At 34.6% G+C, this 24822-nt stretch overlaps 1 protein-coding gene and 2 pseudogenes across 1 annotated transcript; all 3 read left to right on the top strand.

Annotated features, from left to right (window-relative positions):
• Nucleotides 1–7576: 7576 nt before the first annotated feature.
• LOC103581407 (olfactory receptor 8K3-like) lies at nt 7577–8543 on the top strand. The gene is given in 5 exon segments (XM_008563246.1): nt 7577–7769; nt 7772–7795; nt 7798–7842; nt 7894–7995; nt 8215–8543. Coding segments are annotated over 5 exon segments (693 nt in total).
• A 7480-nt stretch (nt 8544–16023) lies between these two features.
• LOC103581406 lies at nt 16024–17041 on the top strand (annotated as a pseudogene).
• A 5982-nt stretch (nt 17042–23023) lies between these two features.
• LOC103581404 lies at nt 23024–23964 on the top strand (annotated as a pseudogene).
• The last annotated feature ends 858 nt before the right edge of the window (nt 23965–24822 follow it).

Genomic DNA, 24822 nt, shown 5'->3' with positions numbered 1-24822 from the left:
CATGGGGTGCAGATATCTCTCCAACATATTGATTTCTAATGTTTTGTAAATATACCCAGAAATGGGATTTCTGGGTCATATAATAATTTATCTTTAGTTTTATGAGAAACCTCCCCATGATTTTCCATAATGGCTATATTAATTTACATTCCCAACAACAGTGTGCAAGGACTCCATTTTTTCTAAATCTTTGCCAACAGTTTTTCTTATTTGTCTTTTTGATAATAGCCATTCTGACAGGTGCGAGGTGATCTTTATTATGGCTTTACATTGCATTTCCCTAATCATTGGTGATGGTGAGCTTTTTTTTTTTCATACTGTGTACATTTAGGCCATTGGATTTTCTTCTTTTGAGAAATGTCTATTCAGGTCCTTTCCCCACTTTTTATTTGGGTTGTTGTTGTTGTTGTTATTATTATTTGCTATTGAGTTGTTTATGTTTCTTATATATTTTGGATATTAACCCCTTACCTGATATATGGCTTGTAAGTATTTTTCCCAATCTGTAGGTTGTCTCTCCACTTTGGTAATTGTTTCCCTTCCTGTGCAGATGCTTTTTAGTTCAATATAATCCCATTAGTGTTTAGTTTTGTTGCCTGAGCTTTTTAGGTCAAATCCAAAAAATTATTGCCAGACCAATATCATGTAGTGTTTCTCCATTGTTTTCTTTGAGTAGTTTTATGGTTTTAATCTTACATTTAAGTAAACTTTTAACCCATTTTTAGGTGATTTTTGTGTATGGTGTGAGATAAGGATCCAATTTTGTACTTTTGCATGTGTATATCTACTATTCAAAAAGCTCTTCTTTGAAGAGACTGTCTTATTACCATTGTACGTTCTTGGAACATCTGTTGAAAATCAGTATACTGTAAATGCATTGATTCATTCCTGGGATCTATATTCTCTTCATTGGTCTATGAGTCCATTCTTATATCATTACCATTCTGTTTTAATTACTTTAGCTTTATAATAGAGTTTGAAATCTGGTAGTGTGCTGCCCCCATCTTCATTCTTTTTGTACAAGATTACCTTAGCAAGATAAGGTTTTTGGAGGTTCCATATGAATTTTAAGATTTTTTTTCGATTTTTGTGAAAAATGACATTGAAATGGTGACACTGAATTTGTAGATCACCTTAAATAGTATTGACATTTTAACAATTTTAATTTTTCTTACCCATGAACATGGAGTATGTTTCCTTTGCTTATTTTTTAAAATTGTGTTGTTTGTTTTTTGTTGTTGATTTATTGGCGTCCTTTGTATGAGTATACGGTATACACCAGATGTTTAGCAGATAGATGATGTGCAATGTTTTCCTATTGTGTAGGTTGTTTTAATATTCTTTCAAATGTTCTTTGATACAAATGTTTGGTAGGCATTTTTGATGTTCTTTTATTTTTTAACATCAGAAAGTGTTAGTCCTCCAACTTTGTTCTTTTTCAATGTCACTTTCACTATTTGGCAGCCCTTGTGATTCCGTATGAATTTTAGTTTTTACTTTTCTATTTCTGCAAAAAGGTCAATGGGAATTTGATGTGGCTTTACTGATTCTGTGGATCAATTTGGAGGGTATTGACATTTTAACAATACAAAATTTCCGATTTAAGAAGGAGAGATGTCTTTCCACGCATTTAGGTCTTCTTTATTTCATCAATATTTTGTAGTTTTTAGTGTGTAAGTCATTTTTGGTTTTGGTTAAATTTTTATTAGAAGCAATTGTAAATGGAATTGTTTTCTTAGTTTTCTTTATCAATTGATCATTCATATCACATAGGAACATGACAAATTTCTGCATGTCAATTTGTATCATGCAATGTTGCTGAATTTGTTTACCAATTCTATTGTGTGTGTGGATTTTTTAGAATTTCTGTACCTAAGATGATGTCTTCTGTGAATAGACATGATTTCAAACCTTCCTTTTCAAGTTGGTTGCCCTTGTGTTCTCTTCTTGAATAGTTGGTCTGGATAACACTTCAAAAAAATACTGAATAGAGTAATAGAAATAAGTAACACTGTTTTCTTCCTGGTCTTAGGGGAGGAATCATGTCTTTTTTTATTGAGTGTGGCGTTTCCTATAGGCTTTACATCCAATATTTGCCATTTAGTTTAAAAGTTTAATACATTTACATTACAAGTAATTACTGATAAGGAAATACTTACTTCTGGCATTTTTACTTGCTTTTTTCTGTGTGGCTTATATATATTTTGTTTTCCAGTTCCTCCACCACCACCTTCTTTTGTGTTTATTTTGATTCTAATGTACCAATTCATTCCCTTCTCATTTTCTCGTTTGTAACTTTTTTCTAATTTTAGTGGTTTTCCTGGGATTACAGTACAACTTCTATGTTTATGACAATTTAATTTGAATTAATGCCTTTTGTGATTGAATAGTATACAAAAAGTCTTCTCCCATACAGTTCTGCTCTTACTGTATGTTGCTGTTTCACAGATTACATCCTTATAAATTACAGACCAATTAACTTTAGATTCATAGTAATTGTTTTATGTATTTTCCTTTTGAATCATATAGGAACAGAATTGAAATAAAAATTTACAACATCCCCTGTAGAGGATTGAATTGTGTCTCCCAAAACTCATTGAAGCTTGAATTGTGTCCCCCAAGTTTTATGTATTAGGAACTTGGCTCCCACTGTGACTGATAAGAGGACAGGAAATCCTATTATGGTAAGTGAAAGGTGGAGCTTTGAAAAGGTGATTAGATTGCAGGGTCTTGCAGTAGTGAATGGATTAAAAATGGTGGTCAGGGGCACAGTTCTGAGGGCTTTAAAAGGAGATAGTCTGTCTTTCTCTATCCCTGCTCTGTCTACTTTCACCATCTTGCAATGTGAGGGGTCACTGTTGTCACCACTAGATGTACTCCTTGAACTTTGGATTTGCCAGACTCAGAAATTGTAAGCAATAACTTTTGTTTTCTTTATAAATATTCCAGTTCCATGTATTTTGATATAAGCAACAAAAACAGACTAATACATCCCCTCCCCCACATAACACTAGCTTTTATATCACCTCTGCATATTTACCTATTTTGTTACCTTTCCTGTATTTTACTTCTTCGTATGACTTCCAGTTACTGTCTAGTGTCCTTCCGTTTCATCCTAAAGGACTTCCTTTAGTATTTATCACAGGACATATCTATTAGTGACAAACTCCTTCAACTTTTGTTGGTTTTAATTTCTCCTTCATTTTTGAAAACTAATTTCGCAAGATATACGAGTATTATTCTTTTTTTCCTTTTTGTCTTTTTTCGTGTCCGGCAACGGACCACAACCCTCAGTATCGCGCCCGGACTGGACCAGGACCGGCAACAGGATCACAATCCTCAGTGCTGTGCCCGCCCCTCGCTCAGCCAGTGAGCAGGAACCAGTCTGTATGTGGGATCCAAACCCTCGGCGGGAGCGCCACCGCGCTCCCAAGCGGTGCACTGTAGCAGTGCGCCACCGGGCCGGCCCTACGAGTATAATTCTTGAGAGACTTATTTTTTCTCGCCCCTTTAAATATATCATGTAGATTTATGTTAGTATATAGGTCTATGTTAGATTTCCATGAATTTAATAATTTTAATATATCTTTTAATGACAGTAACATTGAATAATATTACCCCTTTTATCTTCTCAAATATCTTGACATCATTTTCACGGACATTTATTATATGTCCTTATTTCCTGTGTTGCCCCATAAACTGAAAGCAATACCCAAAGCATTAATTATATTCAAAATAATAACCTCTGTTAAGAATACTTCATAAGGTGCAATGTAAACCACACTTTACTTCATTAGGTTGTTCATTACTAGTGATGTTCAATAAATCCTCTGATTTAAATACTTTTTAAATTAATTCATTTTTTATTGTAACATAGTTTATTGTACATATCTGTGTGGCAAAGCATTGTTAAATACGTGATGTTGAAATCAGAATAATTAACATATTCATCATTAAACACTGTAATTGATTTTGATAAAATTATAAAGGCTAGATCAGTTTAAAGATATGATGCATGTTTTGTATCTAACAAGTGATATGTGACTAAATTTTGGCACCGCACAAATATTATGTTATGAACAGATTTTCCACCATTGACAGTAAAATTATTCATTGAAGATTATGCTATTTTTCAGTTACCTTTTGGCTTTAGCTTATATCTGATTAGCCATGTGCCGCATTTAGATATTCTTAGGAGAAGGCAAAATAATTGTCTACTTTGATAATGTTGTCAATTTATGAAAAGATACTTTAATCAACTAAATTTATAAGATTTATTTTTCTTTATTTTTTAAATTTTCTAATTTTTAAATTTATTTTTTAAATTTAATTTTATTTTGTCAATAGACAATATGGTTGATTATTGTGGCCCATTACCGAAACCTATCTCCCTCCTCCCACTCCACCCTCCCTTCTAACAACCTCATATCTGTTCATTTTTTAGTATAAACTTCAAGGAATTGTAATTGTTGTGTCTTCTTCCCTCCCCCACCCAGTTTATTTGTGCATTCATTTACTTATTATTAGCTCCCACAAATAAGTGAGAACATGTGATATTTCTCTTTCTGTGCCTGACTCAGTTCACTTAATATAATTCTCTCTAAGTCCATCTATGTTGTTGCAAATGGCAGTATTTCATTCTTTTTTATAGCTAAATAGTATTCCATTGTGTAGATATACCACATCTTCCATATCCACTCATCTGAGGATGGACATTTGGGCGAGTTCCAACTCTTAGCTATTGCAAATATTGCTGCAATGAACATTGGAGATCAGGTGTACCTTCGACTTGATGATTTCCATTCCTCTGGGTATATTCCCAGCAGTGGGATAGCTGGGGCATATGGTATATCTATCTGCAATTGTTTGAGGAACCTCCATACCATTTTCCATAGAGGCTGCACCATTTTGCAGTCCCACCAAAAATGTATGAGAGTTCCTCTTTCTCTGTATCCTTTCCAGCATTTGGGATAGCTGGGGCATATGGTATATCTATCTGCAATTGTTTGAGGAACCTCCATACCATTTTCCATAGAGGCTGCACCATTTTGCAGTCCCACCAAAAATGTATGAGAGTTCCTCTTTCTCTGTATCCTTTCCAGCATTTATCATTCACTGTCCTTTGAATATTAGCCATCCTAACTGGGTTGAGATGGTATCCCAGTGTGGTTTGGATTTGCATTTCCTGAATGCTAAGTGATGTTGAGCATTCTTTTATATGTCTGTTGGCTCTTTGTATATCTTCCTTTGAGAAATGCCTATTTAGATTTTTTGACCTTTTTTTTAATGGGTTACTTGTTTTTTTGTTGTAAAATTGTTTCAGTTCCTTGTATACTCTGGTTATTAATCTTTGTCAGATGTATAGTTTGCAAATGTTTTCTCCCACTCTGTTGGTTGTCTTTCAACTCTGTTAATTGTTTCTTTTGCTCTGCAGAAGCTTTTTGGTTGGATATAATCCCATTTATTGATTTTTCCTTTGGTTGCCCAAGCTTTTGGGGTCAGATTCCTGAAGTCTTTGCACAGTCCTCCTTCCTGAAGTGTTTCTCCTATGTTTTCTTTAAGACGATTTACTGTTTCAGGTTGTACATTTAATTCTTTAATCCGTTTTGTTTGATTTTAGTATATGGTGAGAGGTATGGGTCTAGTTTCATTATTCTGCATATGGATAACCAGTTATCCCATCACCATTTGCTGAAGAGACAGTCTCTTCCCCAGTGTATAGGCATGGTGCCTTGTTCACAGACCAGATGGCTGTATGTGTGTGGGTTGATTTCTGGATTTTTCTATTCTATTCCATTGATCAGTGTGTCTTTTTTATGCCAGTACCATGTTGTTTTGGTTATCATAACTTAGTAGTATAGTTTAAAGTCAAGTAGTGTTATGCTTCTAGCTTTATTTATTTATTTTTGCTCAGAATTGCTTTGGCTATGCATGGTCTTTTGTTGTTCCATATAAATGTCTGGATAGTTTTTTTTTCTTTTTTTTTCCCATTTCTGAGAAAAATGTCATTGGTATTTTGATGGGGATTGCATTGAATTTGCATAGCACTTTGGGTTCTATGGACATTTTCACAATGTTGATTCTTCCAATCCAAGACCATGGGTTATTTTTACATCTTCTCCTGTCCTCTTTAATTTCTCTCACCAGTTGTTTGTAGTTCTCCTTATAGAGATTTTTCATATCCTTGGTTAACTCAATTCCTAATTATTTTATTTTCTGGTGGCTATTGTAAATGGGCAAGCTTTCTTGGTTTCTGTTTCTGCATGCTCACTACTGGAGAATAGAAATGCTACTGATTTTTGTGTGTTGATTTTGTATCCTGCATCTTTGCTGAAATCATTTATCAACTCCAAGAGTTTTTTTGTAGAGGCTTTAGGCAGTTTGATATACATGATCATGCCACTTGCAACAGGGACAGTTTGAATTCATCTTTTCAATCTGGAAGCCCTTTATTTCCTTCTCTTCTCTGATTGCTCTGGCTAGTACTTCCAACACTATGTTGAATAGGAGTGGTGAGAGTGGGCATCCTTGTCTAGTTTCTGTTCTTAAAGGAAAAGATTTCAGCTTTTCCCCATTCAGGATGATATTGGCAGTGTGTTTGTCATATTGGGCTTTAAATATTTTCAGATACTTTCCATCTATACCTAACTTGTAGAGAGTCTTTCTCATGAACAAGTGTTGAATTTTATCAAATGCTTTTTCAGCGTCTATACAGATGATCATATGTTCCTTCTGTTTGATTTTATTGATATGTTGTATCACATTTATTGATATCCTTATGTTGAAGCAACCTTGCATCACTGGGATGAATCTCACTTGATCATGGTGTATAATTTTGTGTCTGTGTTGCTGTATTCTGTTAGCTAGTATTTTATTGAGGATTTTTGTGTCTTTATTCATCAAGGATATTAGCCTGTAGTTTTCTTTTTTAGTTGTATCTTTACCTGGTTTTGGTATCAGGGTGATGTTTGCTTCCAAGAATGAGTTCGGGAGGACTGCCTCTGTTTAAATCTTTTGGAATAGTTTGTAGGGAATTGGTGTCAATTCCTCATTGAATGTTTGGTAGAATTCTGCTGTGAATCCATCTGGTGCTGTGCTTTTCTTTGTTGGGAGCCTTCTGATAACCACTTCAATCTCTTTTATTGTTATTGGTCTGTTCAGATTTTCTACATCTTCTTGGCTCAGTTTTGGTATTTTGTGTGTCCAGAAATGTATCAATTTTCTCCAGATTTTCAAATTTGTTGTCATATAGTTGTTTATAATAGTCTCTAATGATTCCTTGTATTTCCGAGAAATCAGTTGTAATATCAGCTTTTTCATTTCAATGATTTTATTTGGGTCTTCTGTCTTCTTAGATTTTTTTTAATTGAAACAAAGTTGATTGTACATATCCTTGTGGGTAGAGTTGAATATCAATACGTGTGTGTAATATGTGATGCTCAAAACAGGATAATTTGTATGAGTTAGAGACATGTAGTAATCATACACACACACACACACACACACATCTCATTTCTAGAAAAACATAATAATTATTCTTATATTTATCTCAGCATTGGTTTCCTGAATGGCCTGAATGGACAAATGCAATCAAACAATTTTGAATAAATTCATTCTAATAGGAATCACAGACCTCCCTGAGCTGCAGGCTTTATTACCTGGGCTCTTCTTCATTGTATGCATGGTCTCAGTGGCTGGTAACCTGAGCTTGGTCATCTGCACAAGCATAGATTCAAGGCTACAAATACCCATGTACTTTTTCCTCGAGCACTGTCTTGGACTGATCTTGGTTATTCGACAGCTTGGGTCCCAAAATGTTGGTAAATTTTGTTGTAGATGAATGTACAATCTCTTATATTTCATGTGCTACTCACCTCATATTCTTCAGTTAATTTATCATTAGTGAAATTTTTATTCTGTCAGCAATGGCCAATGACCACTATGTGGCCATCTGTAAGCCTTTGCTCTACACAGTTATCATGTCACAAACATTATGTAGGGGGCTGGTGGCAATACCTTATATCTACAGTGTGATATAGTCTTTGTTGACCATCATAAAAAATTTTAATTCATCATTTTGTGGCCGTAATGTCATCAGACATTTCTACTGTGATAGTCTGCCAATAATATCTTTGCTGTTCTCAGACACACATGAAATTAAATTGATAATTCTGGTCTTTTCAGCTTTCAATTTGATTTCATCTCCCCTGATAGTCTCTGTGTCCTACATTCAGATCCTTGTCACCATCCTCAGGATGAACTCTGCAGAAGGCAGATGCAAGGCCTTCTCCACCTGTGGATCTCACCTGACAGTGAGAGTCATATTCTATGGCACGCTATTCTTTATGTATGTGCAACCCAAATCCAGCCATTCCTTTGAAACTGATAAAGTGGCCTCTTTATTTTACACTTTGGTCATACCCATGCTGAATCCCATGCTCTACAGTTTGAGAAGCAAAGAGGTGAAAAATGCCTTACATAGAACAAGGAAATTGTGTGCAAATACTTTATTTAAATTTAAGTGTAGGGTATGGCTACAATAAATTAGGCAACGACCAATATATATTATAATTGTTATTGCTTTAAACTTGTTGTTGTCTCCATAGGATGAGCAAGAATCAGCATGTGACAAGCACAGAAAGAAAGAAACATTTCAATTTTTTGCAACCAGTAGCTATCATTAGCATATGACTAATCCCTGCTCATACTTCAGATATTAATCTATATTTAGTTTCTAGTCCAGATTAGGGGTCATTTCTACTTATTCTCACCTATACCCTATTTTCATGTCCCTTCCACTAAGTTATTATTATTATTTAATCAGAGACTCTGTATATTCCATTCACTACTTTATCTTTTGTGCCTCAGACAGTAAAAGGCATATAACAGATACCCAATAAATTCAAAACCATGTATTGTTAAGTTCAATAAACATAAATTATTAAATTAATCAACCAAATTTCTCCATTTGTGAAGCTTACAGAGAATACAGAAAATAGGCAGAATGAGAAGAAAGTTATATAACATGATAGATGATATTCAGTCAAACAAAAAAAGAATTGAACAAGTCGCAAGGATGGGAGTTAAATTTTTAAATTAGTTTGTCAGGGGAGCCCTCTGAGAAAATGACATTTAAACAAACACTTGCAGAGTTAGTGAGGAGCCTGTGTGGATATCAAGGGGAATACTCTTCCCAGGTGAGAAATCTATTAGTGCAAAAGTTCATAAATAATAATAAGACTGTAGTGATGAGGAGCAACAGAGTCAAAGGTGGTTGGAGCATAAAATAAGGTTAAGAAATGGACTACATAATGGTTTATTTGTAATGTAAAACTTGACCCAGTAGGACTATATAGGCCATTGTCAAACTTGCCTTTTGTTTTGATTGATTGACGAACCATTGTAGGATTTTTAGCTAAAGAGCAATGTGATCTTTTATTAATGGACAGCTGTGAGTGTTGTGCAAATAATATATTGCAGAATGTTAAGAATTGAAAATGGAAAATCCTGTATGGTTTTAATTATGACACATTCAGAAGAGGACAAAAGCATATGCCGGGATGGAAACAGTCAGGGGATGAGAAGTAATCAGAATCTTGAAATAAGGTTTTAAAAAGAATATATTTACTTATTTTTATGTGGATGAAAGAAGCTTTAAAAAGTTAATTATTAAAAAAAGTAAGGAAAGAATACTTCCAGAGCTCACATTAATATATGCTGATTAGTCTCCTCTGCTACCAACTAATATGGGGTAATAGATAATTGATTTAATGACTGACTAAAACAAGAAAAAGGAAAAAGAAAAAACAAAGGCAATGTATGTGAAGCAATAATTTTTGAAACACTGACATGAGACAACAAAGGACAATTTTTCTGAAAGATGGAAAACAGCTGAGATGAACCCCCACCTTTATGTCTTCAGAGAGTATCCAGAGTGCACTGCAAAAATGGCAAACCCAAGTGAAACCTAGAAGAACTTAATTATGTGTTTTTATTGTTTTGCGGATGCATATGTATGTTAAAAGTTGTCAAATTTGACATTTTCTACATGTGAAGTTTATTATATTCAGTGATATCTCAATTAATTTACTTAATTACTAACCATGCCAACAAATAAAAACAAAAACAAAAGAAAAAGGCAGTAACAGGAAAACACAACCCATAAGGTTACAGTATGGTTACATCGCAGGTAATGTGACTGATAATTCAACAATAAATTTACAACATAATAACTTATGTATAGTAAAACTATGCAAATAAACATGCATTTTTGTTAGATGTATTAATAATGCAGGCCTTATATAAAGCACAGTTGAATAAGTACCCAGGAGGGCAACAATAATAGAAGTGGGTATTGGACATTATAGAAAACAAGAAATATTGAAATGCAATAAAGGCAAATACAACAAAATAGAATCCTAAGCAGACAGATGATGACAATTCACTATGCATGTGAATGAGAATATGAGTAATGAATTTCTCTTTCTGTGGTCACATGTATATGTGTGTGTGTGTGTATACATATATATGTATGTATGTATATACACACATATGATTTTCCTTGGTTTAAGCTATTGTGGGGGCTGGCAGGACAGCAACCCGAGAGGCAGGCTGGCAGCCTGGAGATTCGGGCAGGAGTTAAGGCTGGAGTCTTGAGTGCAAATGTGGGAAACTCAGGCAGCATTTCGATGTAGCTGTCTGGAGGGAAGAATCTGTTCTTTGGGGGGACGTCAGTCTTTGATCAAAAGCCCTTAAACTAATTGGATGAAGCATATTCCCCATCTGAAGGGTCATCTGCAGAACTCAAAGTCTACCAATTTAAACTTTTATCACAACTAAAAAAATACCTTCACAGTAACAACTACACTGATTATGACCAGACAACTGGGCACCATAGCATAGCTGAGTGGATACATATAAAATTAACCATCACAGTGAAGGAAAAAAAAAAAAAAAAAAAAAAAGAAATCCAAAAGAAAGAAAGCTAATCAAGAACAAAAGGTAGAAATTCAATAAACAAACAAAGATACAAATCTAACTCACTTATGGTGACTACAAATTGTTCTGGGCACTTAATAAACACTCCCTGCATTCTTGTTAAGTTTCTAAATGCTTCAGAGATGATCAATAAATTGCTTGCATGTCCTCAGGAAGAGTCTCAAAGGGTGAAAACAAATCTATAAATTGTTTTTACCATCTCTTGTTAAGAAGCACCAGAGGCAGTCAAGACAGAGCTTCATTACATGCAAAAACAGAATATTTATGTTTCACATGATGCCTTATGTTGCCAATACCCAAATATCCAAAGTTCCAGTGGCATATGCAGAATAATCCTTTTATTTCATGGCAAAGCCATAGGAAAATACCAGAACGTCTGATTCACTTCTGTGTGTGTTCTAGAACTTGTTAATACCTGAGCAGAAGAGGACTGCTCTCTTTTTTCTTCAGATTAATTTGCAAATATTTTATAAATTCTAATAAAAACTTTGAAATGCCATTGCTATGTCTTTTGTAGTATTTATATTTCTTATAAATTTTTAATTATATGGATAATAGGTCAAAATGAGAGTAAACAAAACATAACTAAAGAAAGGTACTAAAAATATATATTTAGTAGAATTATAAAGTTAATTAAATTAGTATATATTTAAATAAATATTGAGGTTTTTTTCTGATCTCTTGATAAGAAAACAAGGCAGTGGGGGTGGTGGTCCACATCACACTGAGACACTAAAAGCATGTTTTGGAGGTTAGGAGACTTTTAAGTACCCACTTGATAGTGATGATACAAGGAAAAGCGTGTTCAATTTCCAGTGGATTCTGGTAGAAAGCAGACAGAACTTTCTGAAAGAATGTAGCTTTACAGAAATACAAATCAGATAATAAACCCAGAAAGTAAACTAAGAAAAATTAATTTAATACTTTCCATAGAACTCTAAAACTAGTGAGAAAATGCTCTCTTCCTTCCCTTGTCTTATATTAAAATCATCACTCACCAATGTAACTTTTTCCTTTAGCCTTTTATCATGACAACAGAACAAGATTTATATTGCTTATTTTTCCATCCATTAAGACATTTTTTCCTCTGATTATAACTCAGTGTTTCTGATATAAGAAAGTCATGTGCATGGAGACAGGGTAGGATAAAAGCTCACGACCTAATAAGCAATACTTTACGTGAGTTAAGAGTGGTTTCCTATAAGCACTTTTATAATTCAGAGTTATAAAATTATTTTCTTCCATTTGCTTTCATATAGCTTACTCAGAGACTTATGAAAATAATACTTTCTTTGTAACCAGATCAATTCTATTTGTTTTTCCTTTATATTTTACAGAAGGATTCACTGATGCTCACAGCTCTTTTAAGCTACTAATTTTTATTTTTCTAGGCCTGCCATCCTCAAACTACTCTGGTAAGTTTTAAAACTTTTTTTTTTAATAGAGGTTTAGTAGTGATACTGATATGCATCTTTTCTATACTTATGTTGTTTTTCACCATTATATGCTAACTCAGTATGAATGAGTTCTTTTGGCCTTAATATGCAGACAGACTTAAAATACGATCTCAGCATTCATATATGTTTATATTTACACATACACACACACATGCACATATGCACATACACATATATATATATACACATGCACACACACAAATATAATTGTTGGTGTATTTTATCTTGCCAGTACGTTCTTGTGTATAGAGCAATGTAATTTTTTTTCTTTAAGGTGGTGGATCTCTTTATTTAAAAAGAATTTTTATAAAAATTTATTATATAAAATCTATTCCAATTTCCTCACTTCTCCCAATTAACTCAATTTCCCTAGTTCTTCTACTACCAACATATCTAATGTGTTATAAATAAGTTAGTACGTGTCAGTTATAGCGAAAATACCCAGGGGGGGAGGATATATTATAGAGTTTAAGTAAACTTGTGTTAAATATTTTAAGATAGAAGGTAAGTTATCCAAAAAGAACCAGCACATTGATAGTCCAATTATAGTCATGGAGTCGGGGGAAGGTAAGTACTGGGGTGAGAGATGTGGATGGTACATTATTCTATTTGTTGTCTTAGAGAGAATAAGAAATTAAGTCACACAAGAAGAATTTACGTGTAGAGCATAAAGAATACCCATTTCACGGACCAGATTGTCTCCAATTAAAACAAAACAAAACAAAATACAAGAACAAAAAGCCCACTATGTACTTGATTCTGGAGGGATACTTCTACATACCATAAATACATTCAACATTTAATTTTATTTGTTTTTTAATTTTTATTTACCAATAATTTACTATATTTGTTCACACATAAATTATTTCTATGCAAAAACTAATTTAAAGAAATATTTTTAAGAAATTATAATTGCTCTTAACAGAAACTAATGTGAACTCAAATTAGACTCTGGGGAAAAAAAGGAAAAAAAAATGACGCTGTTCTACAGAAAATAATCTTTAGTGACATATATTTACTGACAAAAGCAAGCCTAGCTCTGCTGTCAGTCATACTTTAGTATAGGAGGGAATTAATAATAGTTAAAGATATTAAATATTTGCAAATACTCTCCCTTCCCAAAGCCAATTGCACAGATTCATACTAGACAATCAATAAATGCTATTGTTGATCATTTTCTATTTTTTGCTAAATTAAGGATAAGATTATGAACATATACGTAGAGTGAACAATGCACTGAGTTGCTTTATGTGTAACAATCAGACAGGAAATATTTTGACTGAAGCATTGCCACTGTGTTTTCCATCGTAAGCCAAACTGCTTATAAAACATGCAATTCTTTTTCTCTGCAGTGAGATGGTTGGTGCAACACAGTCCCATCATCACAACACATTCATATTTCATTGATTGAATAAAGTATATTTACATTAAAACAAGTAAACACTGAAGACTTGAGAATCTGTTTTTAGGAGAGCATGTTCTGTTTTGTGAAATATACAGCTAGATATTGTGTCCCAGGTTTTTAATATACAAAACTGTGATTCACTAGCTATTTCCATTTCAATTGTAAAAGCCCTCAGTAGGGTGGAATGTGTTACTGAGATGGAAATAAGAAATTTCAATAAAAATCATTCAAAACACACTTATAACAATAAATTAAGGTAACATCAATTTCACATTTGCTTGGTTCCAGGCTCTGTGCAAATAAACTTAAATGTGTTCATTATCCCATTTAATTTGCCCAATACAAGAATATAAGCACTTGAAAAAAATCACACAGCTAGTAATTGTTTGACTAACTACTGAGCAAACAAACACATAAACAAAACCAGAGAAAACAAAGACATAAAACAAGGATGTTTAGACCATACCGTTAACCAACATCTTACACAGACTCTTGGAATCACTTTACCTCAATGAGCCTCAAATGGAGCCTCAAATGACTCATCAAACATGAAAACAATTATATCTGTATTCTAGTGCATGCCTGCAACATAATGAGATAATTACTTCAAAATGTCTACTATAATTCTGGGCACATATTACTTGTCAAATAAATATTAGCATTCTCTCTCACTCATTTCTCTGAACAAGAAAACCAAAGTAATCAAAGTTTAGCAAATAAACATGTAAGTAATGAAAACTTTTCATAAATCAGAAGGTAAGAAATACCACAGTGGTGCGTTGGACTTGCAGAGGGAGAGAACATACCTTGGGAACTGAGTGGAGTGGGGGGGGGGTAAGAACAGGGGAAAGGGAGGTTGGGGATAATTGACTGGGGGACATGGGGTAAAATCACAATTTGTGGTGATGTGCATACTGCTAGTTTGGATCTGGCCTTCGCATCTTGGTCAGGAGGGGTGACAATCAGCTTTGTATCTCATGAACATTAACAAATAATAATAATAATAAAAAGGCTTTAATAAAATAAAGGAGAAGAGGTATAAGCTGGAAAGCGAATGTCAATAAGAGCTGCTGGTAAAAGCAATAGAGGAGTCTGAGTAACGAGAAGTCAGAGATAGGACAGAACTGGCTTATTTGGTACAAGAAATGAAGTGCGATTAAATAAAGAGGATTTAGTTTCAGAACAATGTGTCAGAGGAATAGTACTGAGGAATATAGGCCTGTTTCTGGGCTGCCGATGCAGAATGGTGTGATGAAAATTGAAAAGGAAAATTCCAGGGTTCTGAAAGTGTTTCCAACAGAAATATTGAAATTCCTGTATTGCAAATAGATATTGATATTCAATGCTATACTCCACAGATATGTACAGTCAACTATATTCCAATGAAAGTAATAAATAAATAAATAGATAGATAGATAGATAAAATAATTAAATAGATAAATAAAATAATTAAATGTAACTCAGTTAGAGAAAGCACAACAATGTAGGACTCACATTTAACTTGCAGAAATTCTGGTTTGTAAAGTGTATGTGGAAATGCCAGTGTAACAAGCATTGGATATATGGTAATAATAAAAAAGAAAAAGAAAAGAAGAAAATCCCCAAATCGACTGATGACAAGGAATGGGCTGGAGAAGACACTATGGAAGCTAACACAAAGATAAATTGAGATCCCTGTGGCACATCAACTTCCTAAAACCTGCTGTCCTTCGTCATTGTAAACACACACACACACACACACACACATACAGACACACACCACACATGTGTGTACTTTTGCATTCATGTATATGTATAAATATGTATACATACACATATATGAATGCATATATATTCATTCAATACCATATGTTAATATAATTTATACATGTATAATAATATTCACTCTACATATACTATAGCCAACAATGAATAAATAAATAAAATGTTTTTGTAAATAGTTCTCAAACCTCTTTTCTGGTGAGTGTGTATTTTTGAATTTTTTAAAAGATGGCTAGAAAAACAATTAAGATCTGATATTTTAATGGTTTGTCAGCCAAAATAATCTCATTCTAAATAAAACATTTAACATCCTAGCATCTAAGGGGGGAAAAAAACCAAATGAGTTATTACCCATTATTTTGTTTCCATTTTTCCCATTCAAAGATGATCACAACAGAGTAAATGGCTTCTGGCAATCTCACCCAGGTGACCGAGTTCATTCTCTTGGGTGTCTCAGACCGTCCAGAGCTCCAGATTCCCCTCTTCCTGGTCTTCCTGGGGATCTATGGACTGACTGGGACAGGAAACCTGTGCATCATCACCCTCACCAGTGTTGACTCCCAACTTCAAACCATCATGTACTTTTTCCTCCGTCACTTGGCTGTCTTCAGTCTTGGCAATTCTACCACCATTGTCCCTACAATGCTGGTTAACTTCTCGCTTACCAAGAAAACCACTTGGCAATTCTACCATCCTTACCACTAAAATGCTGGTTAACTTCTTAGTTACCAAGAAAACCATATCTTACTATGGATGTGCAGCCCAGCTGGGTGGATTCTTAGTGTTCACCGTGGCTGAGATTTTCATGCTGTCAGCAATGGCCTATGACCGCTATGTGGCTATTTGCAGCCCCCTGCTGTACATGGTGCTGGTGTCTCCGCAGATCTGCCGTCTGCTGGTTTTCCTCACATACCTCCAAAGTCTGACCACAGCAGTGACTGTCACTTGCTGTGTGTTCTCCTTGTCATTCTGCTCTTCCAACATAATCCACCATTTCTACTGTGATGACATTCCTTTGTTAGCCTTGTCCTGTTCTGATACTTACCTTCCATAAACAGCAGTGTTTGCCCTTTCAGGTACCAATTTATTTTTTCTCCATGATTGTTGTTCTCATATCCTACTTCAACATTGCCCTTGCCATTCTGAGGATACATTCCTCTGAGGGACGACAAAAAGCCTTTTCCACCTGTGCTTCTCACATGATGGCTGTCTCTGTGTTCTACGGGACTTTTCTTTTCATGTATTTGCCACCAAGGACCAACCACTCTTTAGATACTGACAAAATGGCCTCGGTTTTCTACACCCTAGTAATACCAGTGCTGAACCCCATGATTACAGCCTAAGGAACAAGGATGTGAAACATGCATTGAAGAGATTCATGGATAACCCATCGCTATCCTTTAAACTAATGTACATTTAAAACTAAAACTATCTTCACTTAAGAATTTTCATTTCCTCCTGAAAGCACTGCTGCTAAAAGAAGTTGAAATACATGGTTAGACACTTCATTAATTTCAGTGGAATGATTTTAATTTTTTTATCACAACCTCATAATTCCAATCAAGAATATAACACAGAGAAACAATAAATAATAACTTGAAAATTTGTACATTTTATAAATAAAATTTAAGTTAACTACAGGGTTTGTAGAATTCCTAATGAAGGAAGATGAATCGTGATAGCAGATGGTAGAGTTATGTGAGGATCATTTCTTGGAAAGTCCGCAGGACACAGACATCTTCCTTCCAACAGACATCTTTTGTTAAACTATTAAATACTATATATTTGTTTTTACAGTATGATATAAAAAATCCTAAACTTCTGTGGAACTAGCTTTACTTTGTACTGGTAAATAACTTTATATCATGAGAAAAAAATAAACTTTTAGGGGAAAATAAAAATTAAACAAAAAGTGCTTAATACCTGTGGAGAAATGATAAATGAATATTAAAGAAAATTTTCCCTTTTCAACCTTCTCACTCGGTGCCTGCACACAAATCATAATGTTGATATATAATCACTTTTTAAAATTTAATATATTTTAGTATTTACTTGTACCTGTTAGTCGGGTACACTGTTTTGTTTCAATACATACATGATTCACTTAGGGTAGACATCATAGTTTTGTACTCACTAGTCGACAGCTTTTCCTCCTCTTTCTCTCTGCTCCCCTCCCCTCCCTGGCCACTGATAACCATCATTGTACTCTCTACTTCTAAAAGAACCATTTTTTTTTTTTTTTAGATTATGCATGCAGGTGATATCATGTGGTATGTTTCTTTTTGGTTTTGACTTACTTCACTAAATATGGTGGTTTCAAGTTCCATCTATATTGCTGCAAGTGACAGGATATCATTTTTATTATAACCAAGTAGTATTCCATTATATATATATATATAACAAAGTTTTTTTATCCATTCATCCATTGATGGGCATTTTGGTTGATTCCATCTCTTGTCTATTGTGATTAGTGCTGTGATGAACATGGGATTACAAGTGTCTTTTTGATAATTAATTTAATTTCCTTTTTGTATACACCCAGTAGTGAGATACGTGGGTCTAAGCGTTGATCTATTTTTAGTTCTCTGAGGAACCTTCATACTGTTTTCCACATTGTCTGTACCAATTTACACTCCTACCAGCAACATATGTAGGAGAGTTCCTAATTCTCTGCACCCTCTCAGCATTTTCTATTTTCTCTACTGTTAAAAATAGCCATTCTAGGGCCGGCCAGTGGCGGCTCGGGAGAGTGCAGCACTGGGAGCGCAGTGACGCTCCCGCCGCGGGTTCGGATCCTGTATAGGAATGGCCAGTGCGCTCACTGGCTGAGCACGGTGCAGGTGACACCTAGCCAAGGGTTGTGATCCCCTTACCGGTCATGAAAAAGACCAAAAAAAAAAAAAAAATAGCCATTCTAACTGGAGTAAAATAATATTTCATTTAATTTCATTTTCATTTCTCTGATGATTAGTGATGTTGAGCATTTTTTCATGTGCTTGTTGGTCATTTGTATGTCTTCCTTTGAGAAATGTCTGTTAAGGCCCTTTGTCCATTTGTTCATTGGATTATCAGGTTTTTTTTATTCTTTTGCTCTTCAGTCATTTAGGTTCCTTACATGCTGTGGATATTATCCCCTTGTCTGATGTGTAGTTTGCAAACACTTTCTCCCAACCTGTAGGTTGTTCTTTGTTGATAGTGTCACTTGCTGTGCAGAAGTTTTTTTTTATTTTGAAGTTGTCCAATTTATATATGTTTGCTTTAGTCACCTGTGCCTTTGTAGTCTTCCTCAAAAAATACCACCCACTCCCATTTCCTGTAGTGTTTCCCCTATGTTTTCTTCTAATAGTCTCATAGTTTGGGGGCTTAAATTTAGGCCTTGAATTCATTTTTAGTTGATTCTTGTGTATGGTGAGAGATAGGGATCTAGTTTCAATCTTCTGCTTGTGGCTATTCAGTTTTCCCAGCCCCATTTATTGAAGAGGCCATCCTTTCTCCACTGCAGGTTCTTAGAAAAATTGTTGAAAATCAGTTGGCTGTAAGTGTGTGAGTTTATTTGGACATTCTCTATCATATTCTGTTGGTTAACTAGTCTGCTATTATGCCAGTATCATGCTATTTTGTTACCACAAAAGTATCTTGAAGTCAGGGTTTATGATGCCTCCACCTTTGTTCTTTTTGTTCAAAATAGCTTAAGCTATGCATGGTATTTTGAGAGTCTGTACAAATTTTAAGATTTTTTTTTTCTATTTCTGTGAAGAATGTCATTGGTATTTTGACAGAGATTGTACTAAATGTATAATTTGCTTTGGGTGATGTGGACATTTTGATGATTAATTCTTCTGACCCATGAAAATGAGATAGCCTTCCATTCATTTTTGACCTTTTCTATTTTTTTTTTCCAGCAATGTTTTATAGTTTTTATTGCAGAGGCTTTGACTTCCTTGGTTAAATTTACTCCTAGGTATTTCATATTTTAGTATCTATCATGAATGTGATTGCATTTTTTATTTCTTCTCTGGCTATTTCATTGTTGGCATAAAAGAAGTCTTGAATATTGTGTGTTGACTTTGTATCCTGCCACTTCACTGAATTTATTTACTAGTTCTAATAATTTTTTATGGAGTCTTTAGTGTTCTCAAACCGTTTTGTAGAGTTAATTGTCTTTGCTATGAAACCATAACATCAAACACTAATATTTCTAGCATTTTTATTTAGTTTAATTTTTGAGTGAAAAATATTAGATCCCTCCCTCCAAAGTCATTGTTCTAAAAGTATCACCAATTCTAAGCTAAGACCATTTCTCGCAAAAATAAAACAAAAAGTTTAACAGTTACTATGTGCCACATCTCTATATATGTATAATGCTACTACATACAATGGAATGAGAAAACCTGGGACTAAAGTGAGTACAAGTCAGTGTCTGGAAAGAAAGTACATTTATGATGTTTTTCAGTAAGGTCAGAAATGACCAAAACTTAGAGGCTGTGTTATTTACATCAGTGAGTCAACTTCTAACTTCACTCTTAAAGCAGAAGAATTGCTAAAAGCAACAATAAAATCACACTATATCATAAATATGTGCAGTCTTATGGGAATCATTGGCAATAGTTTGATAGCATTAACCTTTAAGATATTCATATTATTTATTTATGCTTTTTTTTAATGTCACTTCATTATGGATGTATTTGGCTTTACCAACTGATTTACTTCCAAATGGAGAAGTATCTTTCCCAGCAGAAAACGATTCTTTTAGGATCTGGCTAGGTGAACAGAATTGGAGTAACGGAACTAAATTCACACTTGCCTGTATAGCAATCCTATACATATTGTTAGATAAACTAGGGCCAATAGTGAAAACGGTACTTTTTATCTTCTAATTTAGTTTACATATTTGAATTTTCTAAAAATAATTATGTTGTATCTTGTATTAGTTTCTTAATACATGAGATTCTTGACATCTCAAGGCCTTAATTACATCAGCAAATTTCTTTGTCTATGGAAGGTAACGTTCACTATTTCTGGGTAAGGACATGGGCATTCTCTGAGGGCATCATTATTCTGCCTATTGCATCTCTTCTGGCACATTTTGTGAAACTGAACAAATTTTTACCTTTCTTATTTACCAGAGCTCACTAATGTAATTTCGCAAATGATTAAACACTGTATACCCTTTCTACTTTATGTAGCTGAAAGTTTGTGCTAAATAAAGTATACACAGAACTGTCTTTGAATAAACGAGAAACAAAAACATTCATTTCAAAAGTTCCAAAAGTGTGAACACTCATACACACCCACTCATCCCACACTCATCACACTTTTATTCAGATGCATGAATTAGCTCAATCAACCAACCAGACACCTCTGCCAAGCACAAGTTTTCAATAAAGCAAGATAAGAAAACTTATTTCTCAACTCTCATCTCGCATTGGTCATAGTTCACCCCATGGGGCATTAACTCACCTTCTCTTCTAGGTCATGCCTACTCGGGTGCCCAGGAGGTTCATGGTATCTTGTATTCAAATATTAACAACAAAAACTTGCTGGGGTTAGGGGACAGAGGAGGTGCAAGACACAGTGATGGAGCAATGCCCTCTGTGAGAATTCCCATGAAACTAGTAAAGACCTCAAAAAGCCACCACAAAGGCCCTTCATTCTGTAGCTGCAATGATTGCAATAGCTCTGACCCAGTTCCCTAATCCAGGGCTGCCCTGGACAGAAAACATTACAAGTATGTAAATTTTGAAAGGGGCACACACTGAATCCCTTTGAGAACTTGAGTATCAGTCAAGTCATCAAACATCCCTAAATTCAGAAGTATAGTAAAAGCCGTTTTACCAATTTAAACCCACAAAACTGATGGGAGGATCATGTTATTTTCTTAGAAATACATTTTGTTTCAAAGGACTGTGATTATATATCTCAATATTTTGTGTAGATCCCAAGGCTTTCCAGTATTAAAGACTTTTCCATTATGTCAATAACCGAAAAAATGATTGCACTCAAGAACACTTATTTTTTTTAAATTCAAAATCAATTCACACACATACATACACACACACACAAAAAAAAAACCAACCAAACAAACAAACAACAACAACAAAAAAAAAACGGGGAGGGAGAGGAAGATATAACAACCACAATTTTTTTTTTTGAAGTTCTTACAACAAGAAAATGGAGGGGACACACTGGGGTGGGAGGGGGAGAGGGAGGAGGGAGGGAGGTTTCGGTGATGGGACACAATAATCAACTACATTGTATATTGACAAAATAAAAAAAAATTACACTTTATCTAAAGTTTCTTAAGAACACTACAGTGAAGAGCTAATTTGGTTGATGCAGATAAAGAGATTAAGATGATTTACATAATTGGGCCCAATACTCCTTTGAACATATCACAAATGTAGGTACGGCAGAAACTATATCTACATGTGTATATTTCCTGGGATGTTTCCCTGAACAAAAGTAAATAATCTCTAATATGATTTGTTAGAATTTTCTTATTTATGATTTTCTGTCCAATATCTCTCAAGCGTGGTGATTGTTTCCTCCTATACCACCTGTAGGCATAAAGGATTTCATAGGACTATGTGTTAATATGGGGAGGGAGTCTAAAGATTTACACACATTATTGTAATATGAGTTTAAAAGTGTTATTAAGCAATAAATATACGTATTATGTCATCTTATGTAACTAATTATGCGAACATACTTATGTAATTTTCATTACACAGAAGACAAGCAGAAAACTTGAATAATCATCTATAAACCTAACACCTAAAGTTACTACCATATTTTCACTTTTGCTGTATCTCTTATTCTCTCTCTCTCTCTCTTGCTCTCTCTCTCTCTTGTTTTCTCTCTCTCTCTCTCACACACACACACACAGACACACACACATACCTATACCTATAACTATACCTGTTTCTATATCTATACCTATATGACCAAAGTTTGTCAACCTTGGCCATATTGAAATTTTTGGCTGAATAATTCTTTGTTGTGGAATAGTTCCCTTAGTATAGTACAGCATTTAAAAGCAACCTTGGACTCTAACATTTAGAAGCCAGTAGCACCCAGGCTCCAGTTGTGACCCCCAAAATGCCTGCAAACACTTTCATATGTTTTTTGGAGGACAAGTCTTCCACAACTGAAAAACAACTGCATCTCTACCTCTGTCTGTGTTTCTTTGTATATCATCATCGCTATCTCTGATTTCCCTATTTTTTTAGGTATGTTTTCTTTGTGGGGGGCTGATTTATTTTAAGATACTCTAAATTGGAAATTTGAACATATTTTTTATGTATACTAGCACTGTAATCTGAAACATTACCAGATGATATCATTTGAAAGCTATTGATTATGCTGATGTCTCTATCAAGAATAGGTTTTCTGATAGACCTGGATGGAAAAACACAACCTAACAGTGGTGAATTAATTCATTCTGACGGGCATCACTGATCGCCCTGAGCTGCAGGCTCCATTATTTGGGCTGTTAGTCATCATCTACATAATATCAGTGATCGGCAACTTGGGCATTATAATCCTCACCAAGGTGGACTCTAGGCTGAAAACCCCCATGTACTATTTTCTCAGGTATCTGGCTGTCTCTGATCTTGGTTATTCAACAATGTAGGACCCAAAATGTTAGTAAATTTTGTTGTAGATCAGAATACAATCTCCTATCATCTCTGTGCCATGCAAGGAGCTTTCTACATGATTTTCATTGTAAGTGAACTTTATATTCTGTCAGCAATGTCCTTAGACAGCTATGTGGCCATATATAACGCTCTGCTCTACACGTTCATCATGTCACAGACAGTATGCCGGGTGCTGGTGGCAATACCCTATCTCTACAGCACGTTTCTTTCTCTTCTAGTTACAATAAAGATTTTTACTTCATCCTTTTGTGGGTACAATGTCCTTTGTCATTTCTACTGTGACTGTATCCCCTTATTATCTTTGCTCTGCTCTGACACCCATGAGCTTGAATTGACAATTCTGGTGTTTTCAGCTTTTAATTCGATTTCATCCCTTTGTATAGTTGTTGTGTCTTACCTGCTCATCCTCATAGCCATTATCAGGATGAACTCTGCTGAATCCAGGCAAAAGGCTTTCTCCACCTGTGGATCCCACCTGACCATGGTCATAGCATTCTATGGGACTTTGATATCCATGTATGTGCAGCCCAAGTCCAGTCACTCTTCTTACACTGATAAACTGGCTTCTGTATTTTACACCCTGGTTATACCCACATTGAATCCTTTGATCTATAGCTTGAGGAACAAGGACGTAAAATACGCCCTACAAAGAACATGGAAGAAATTATCCAATATTTTGTGTTAAAGTTTATGTACAATGTGATTTTGATAAATTATGTTATAAACATCAAACTTTACTCTGTCTGCATTTAGAAAGAACAGCAAGCACAAATAGGTTCTACATATAATTATCTCTAATTATATCACCCTCTACATACCAGTCACAAATCTACATGCTGAATAAACATTTATGAACATAACAGTTAAAGGATTTGCCTTCCATGATGGAGAGATAAATTACAAACATAAAAATTAAGGGAATGTTGTAGTGTAGTTGACTGGTTGAGCTGAGTATAGACCATAAGAGCAAGCGAGGAGAATTTGCATCTGTGTGAGGTGAGGAAGATTTTAACTCCATAAGATGGAGTTAAAATGATTTTTGCATTATTCGCAATTATTACAATAAATTTCCTATGTCTACATGTGGTGTTTTTATATATGAGTGCGCTTTGTGTCAACATATTCTTCCTATTTTAATCTTCATTGTCTTCTATGAGGTGTTTCAAAATTGAACTTGATTGTAGTAAAGGGAGCTCACTGTAGTGTGATGATCTGAGGATCAGGCATCTGAAATTGCTCAAATGTTCCCATTCCACACGGGGACATTATGGTGCTTCTTTTTATCATTGATGCTGTTACTTGATGAATGCAGCATCCAATTTTGTCTCAATCAGTTCATTTGTCCATATCAGGGGCTATACCAATTAAGATAAATTTCCCTGGTGCAGCCAGTATGAAAAACAGTATGTAGGTCTCTCAAAGAAATTACAAATACAACAACCAGATGACTCAGCAATCTCTCTGCTCAGTGCATACCCAAAGAATATAAAATCAGCATCTCATAGAGTCCTGTATTTATTCAAAATAATAAATACATTTATAA

The sequence above is a fragment of the Galeopterus variegatus genome, unplaced genomic scaffold (genome assembly GCF_000696425.1).
Source record: "Galeopterus variegatus unplaced genomic scaffold, G_variegatus-3.0.2 Scaffold12983, whole genome shotgun sequence".
NCBI classification, from domain to species: Eukaryota; Metazoa; Chordata; class Mammalia; order Dermoptera; family Cynocephalidae; genus Galeopterus; species Galeopterus variegatus.
Note: the sequence above shows the minus strand (reverse complement) of the source record. Positions and strands in the feature narration are given on the sequence as shown.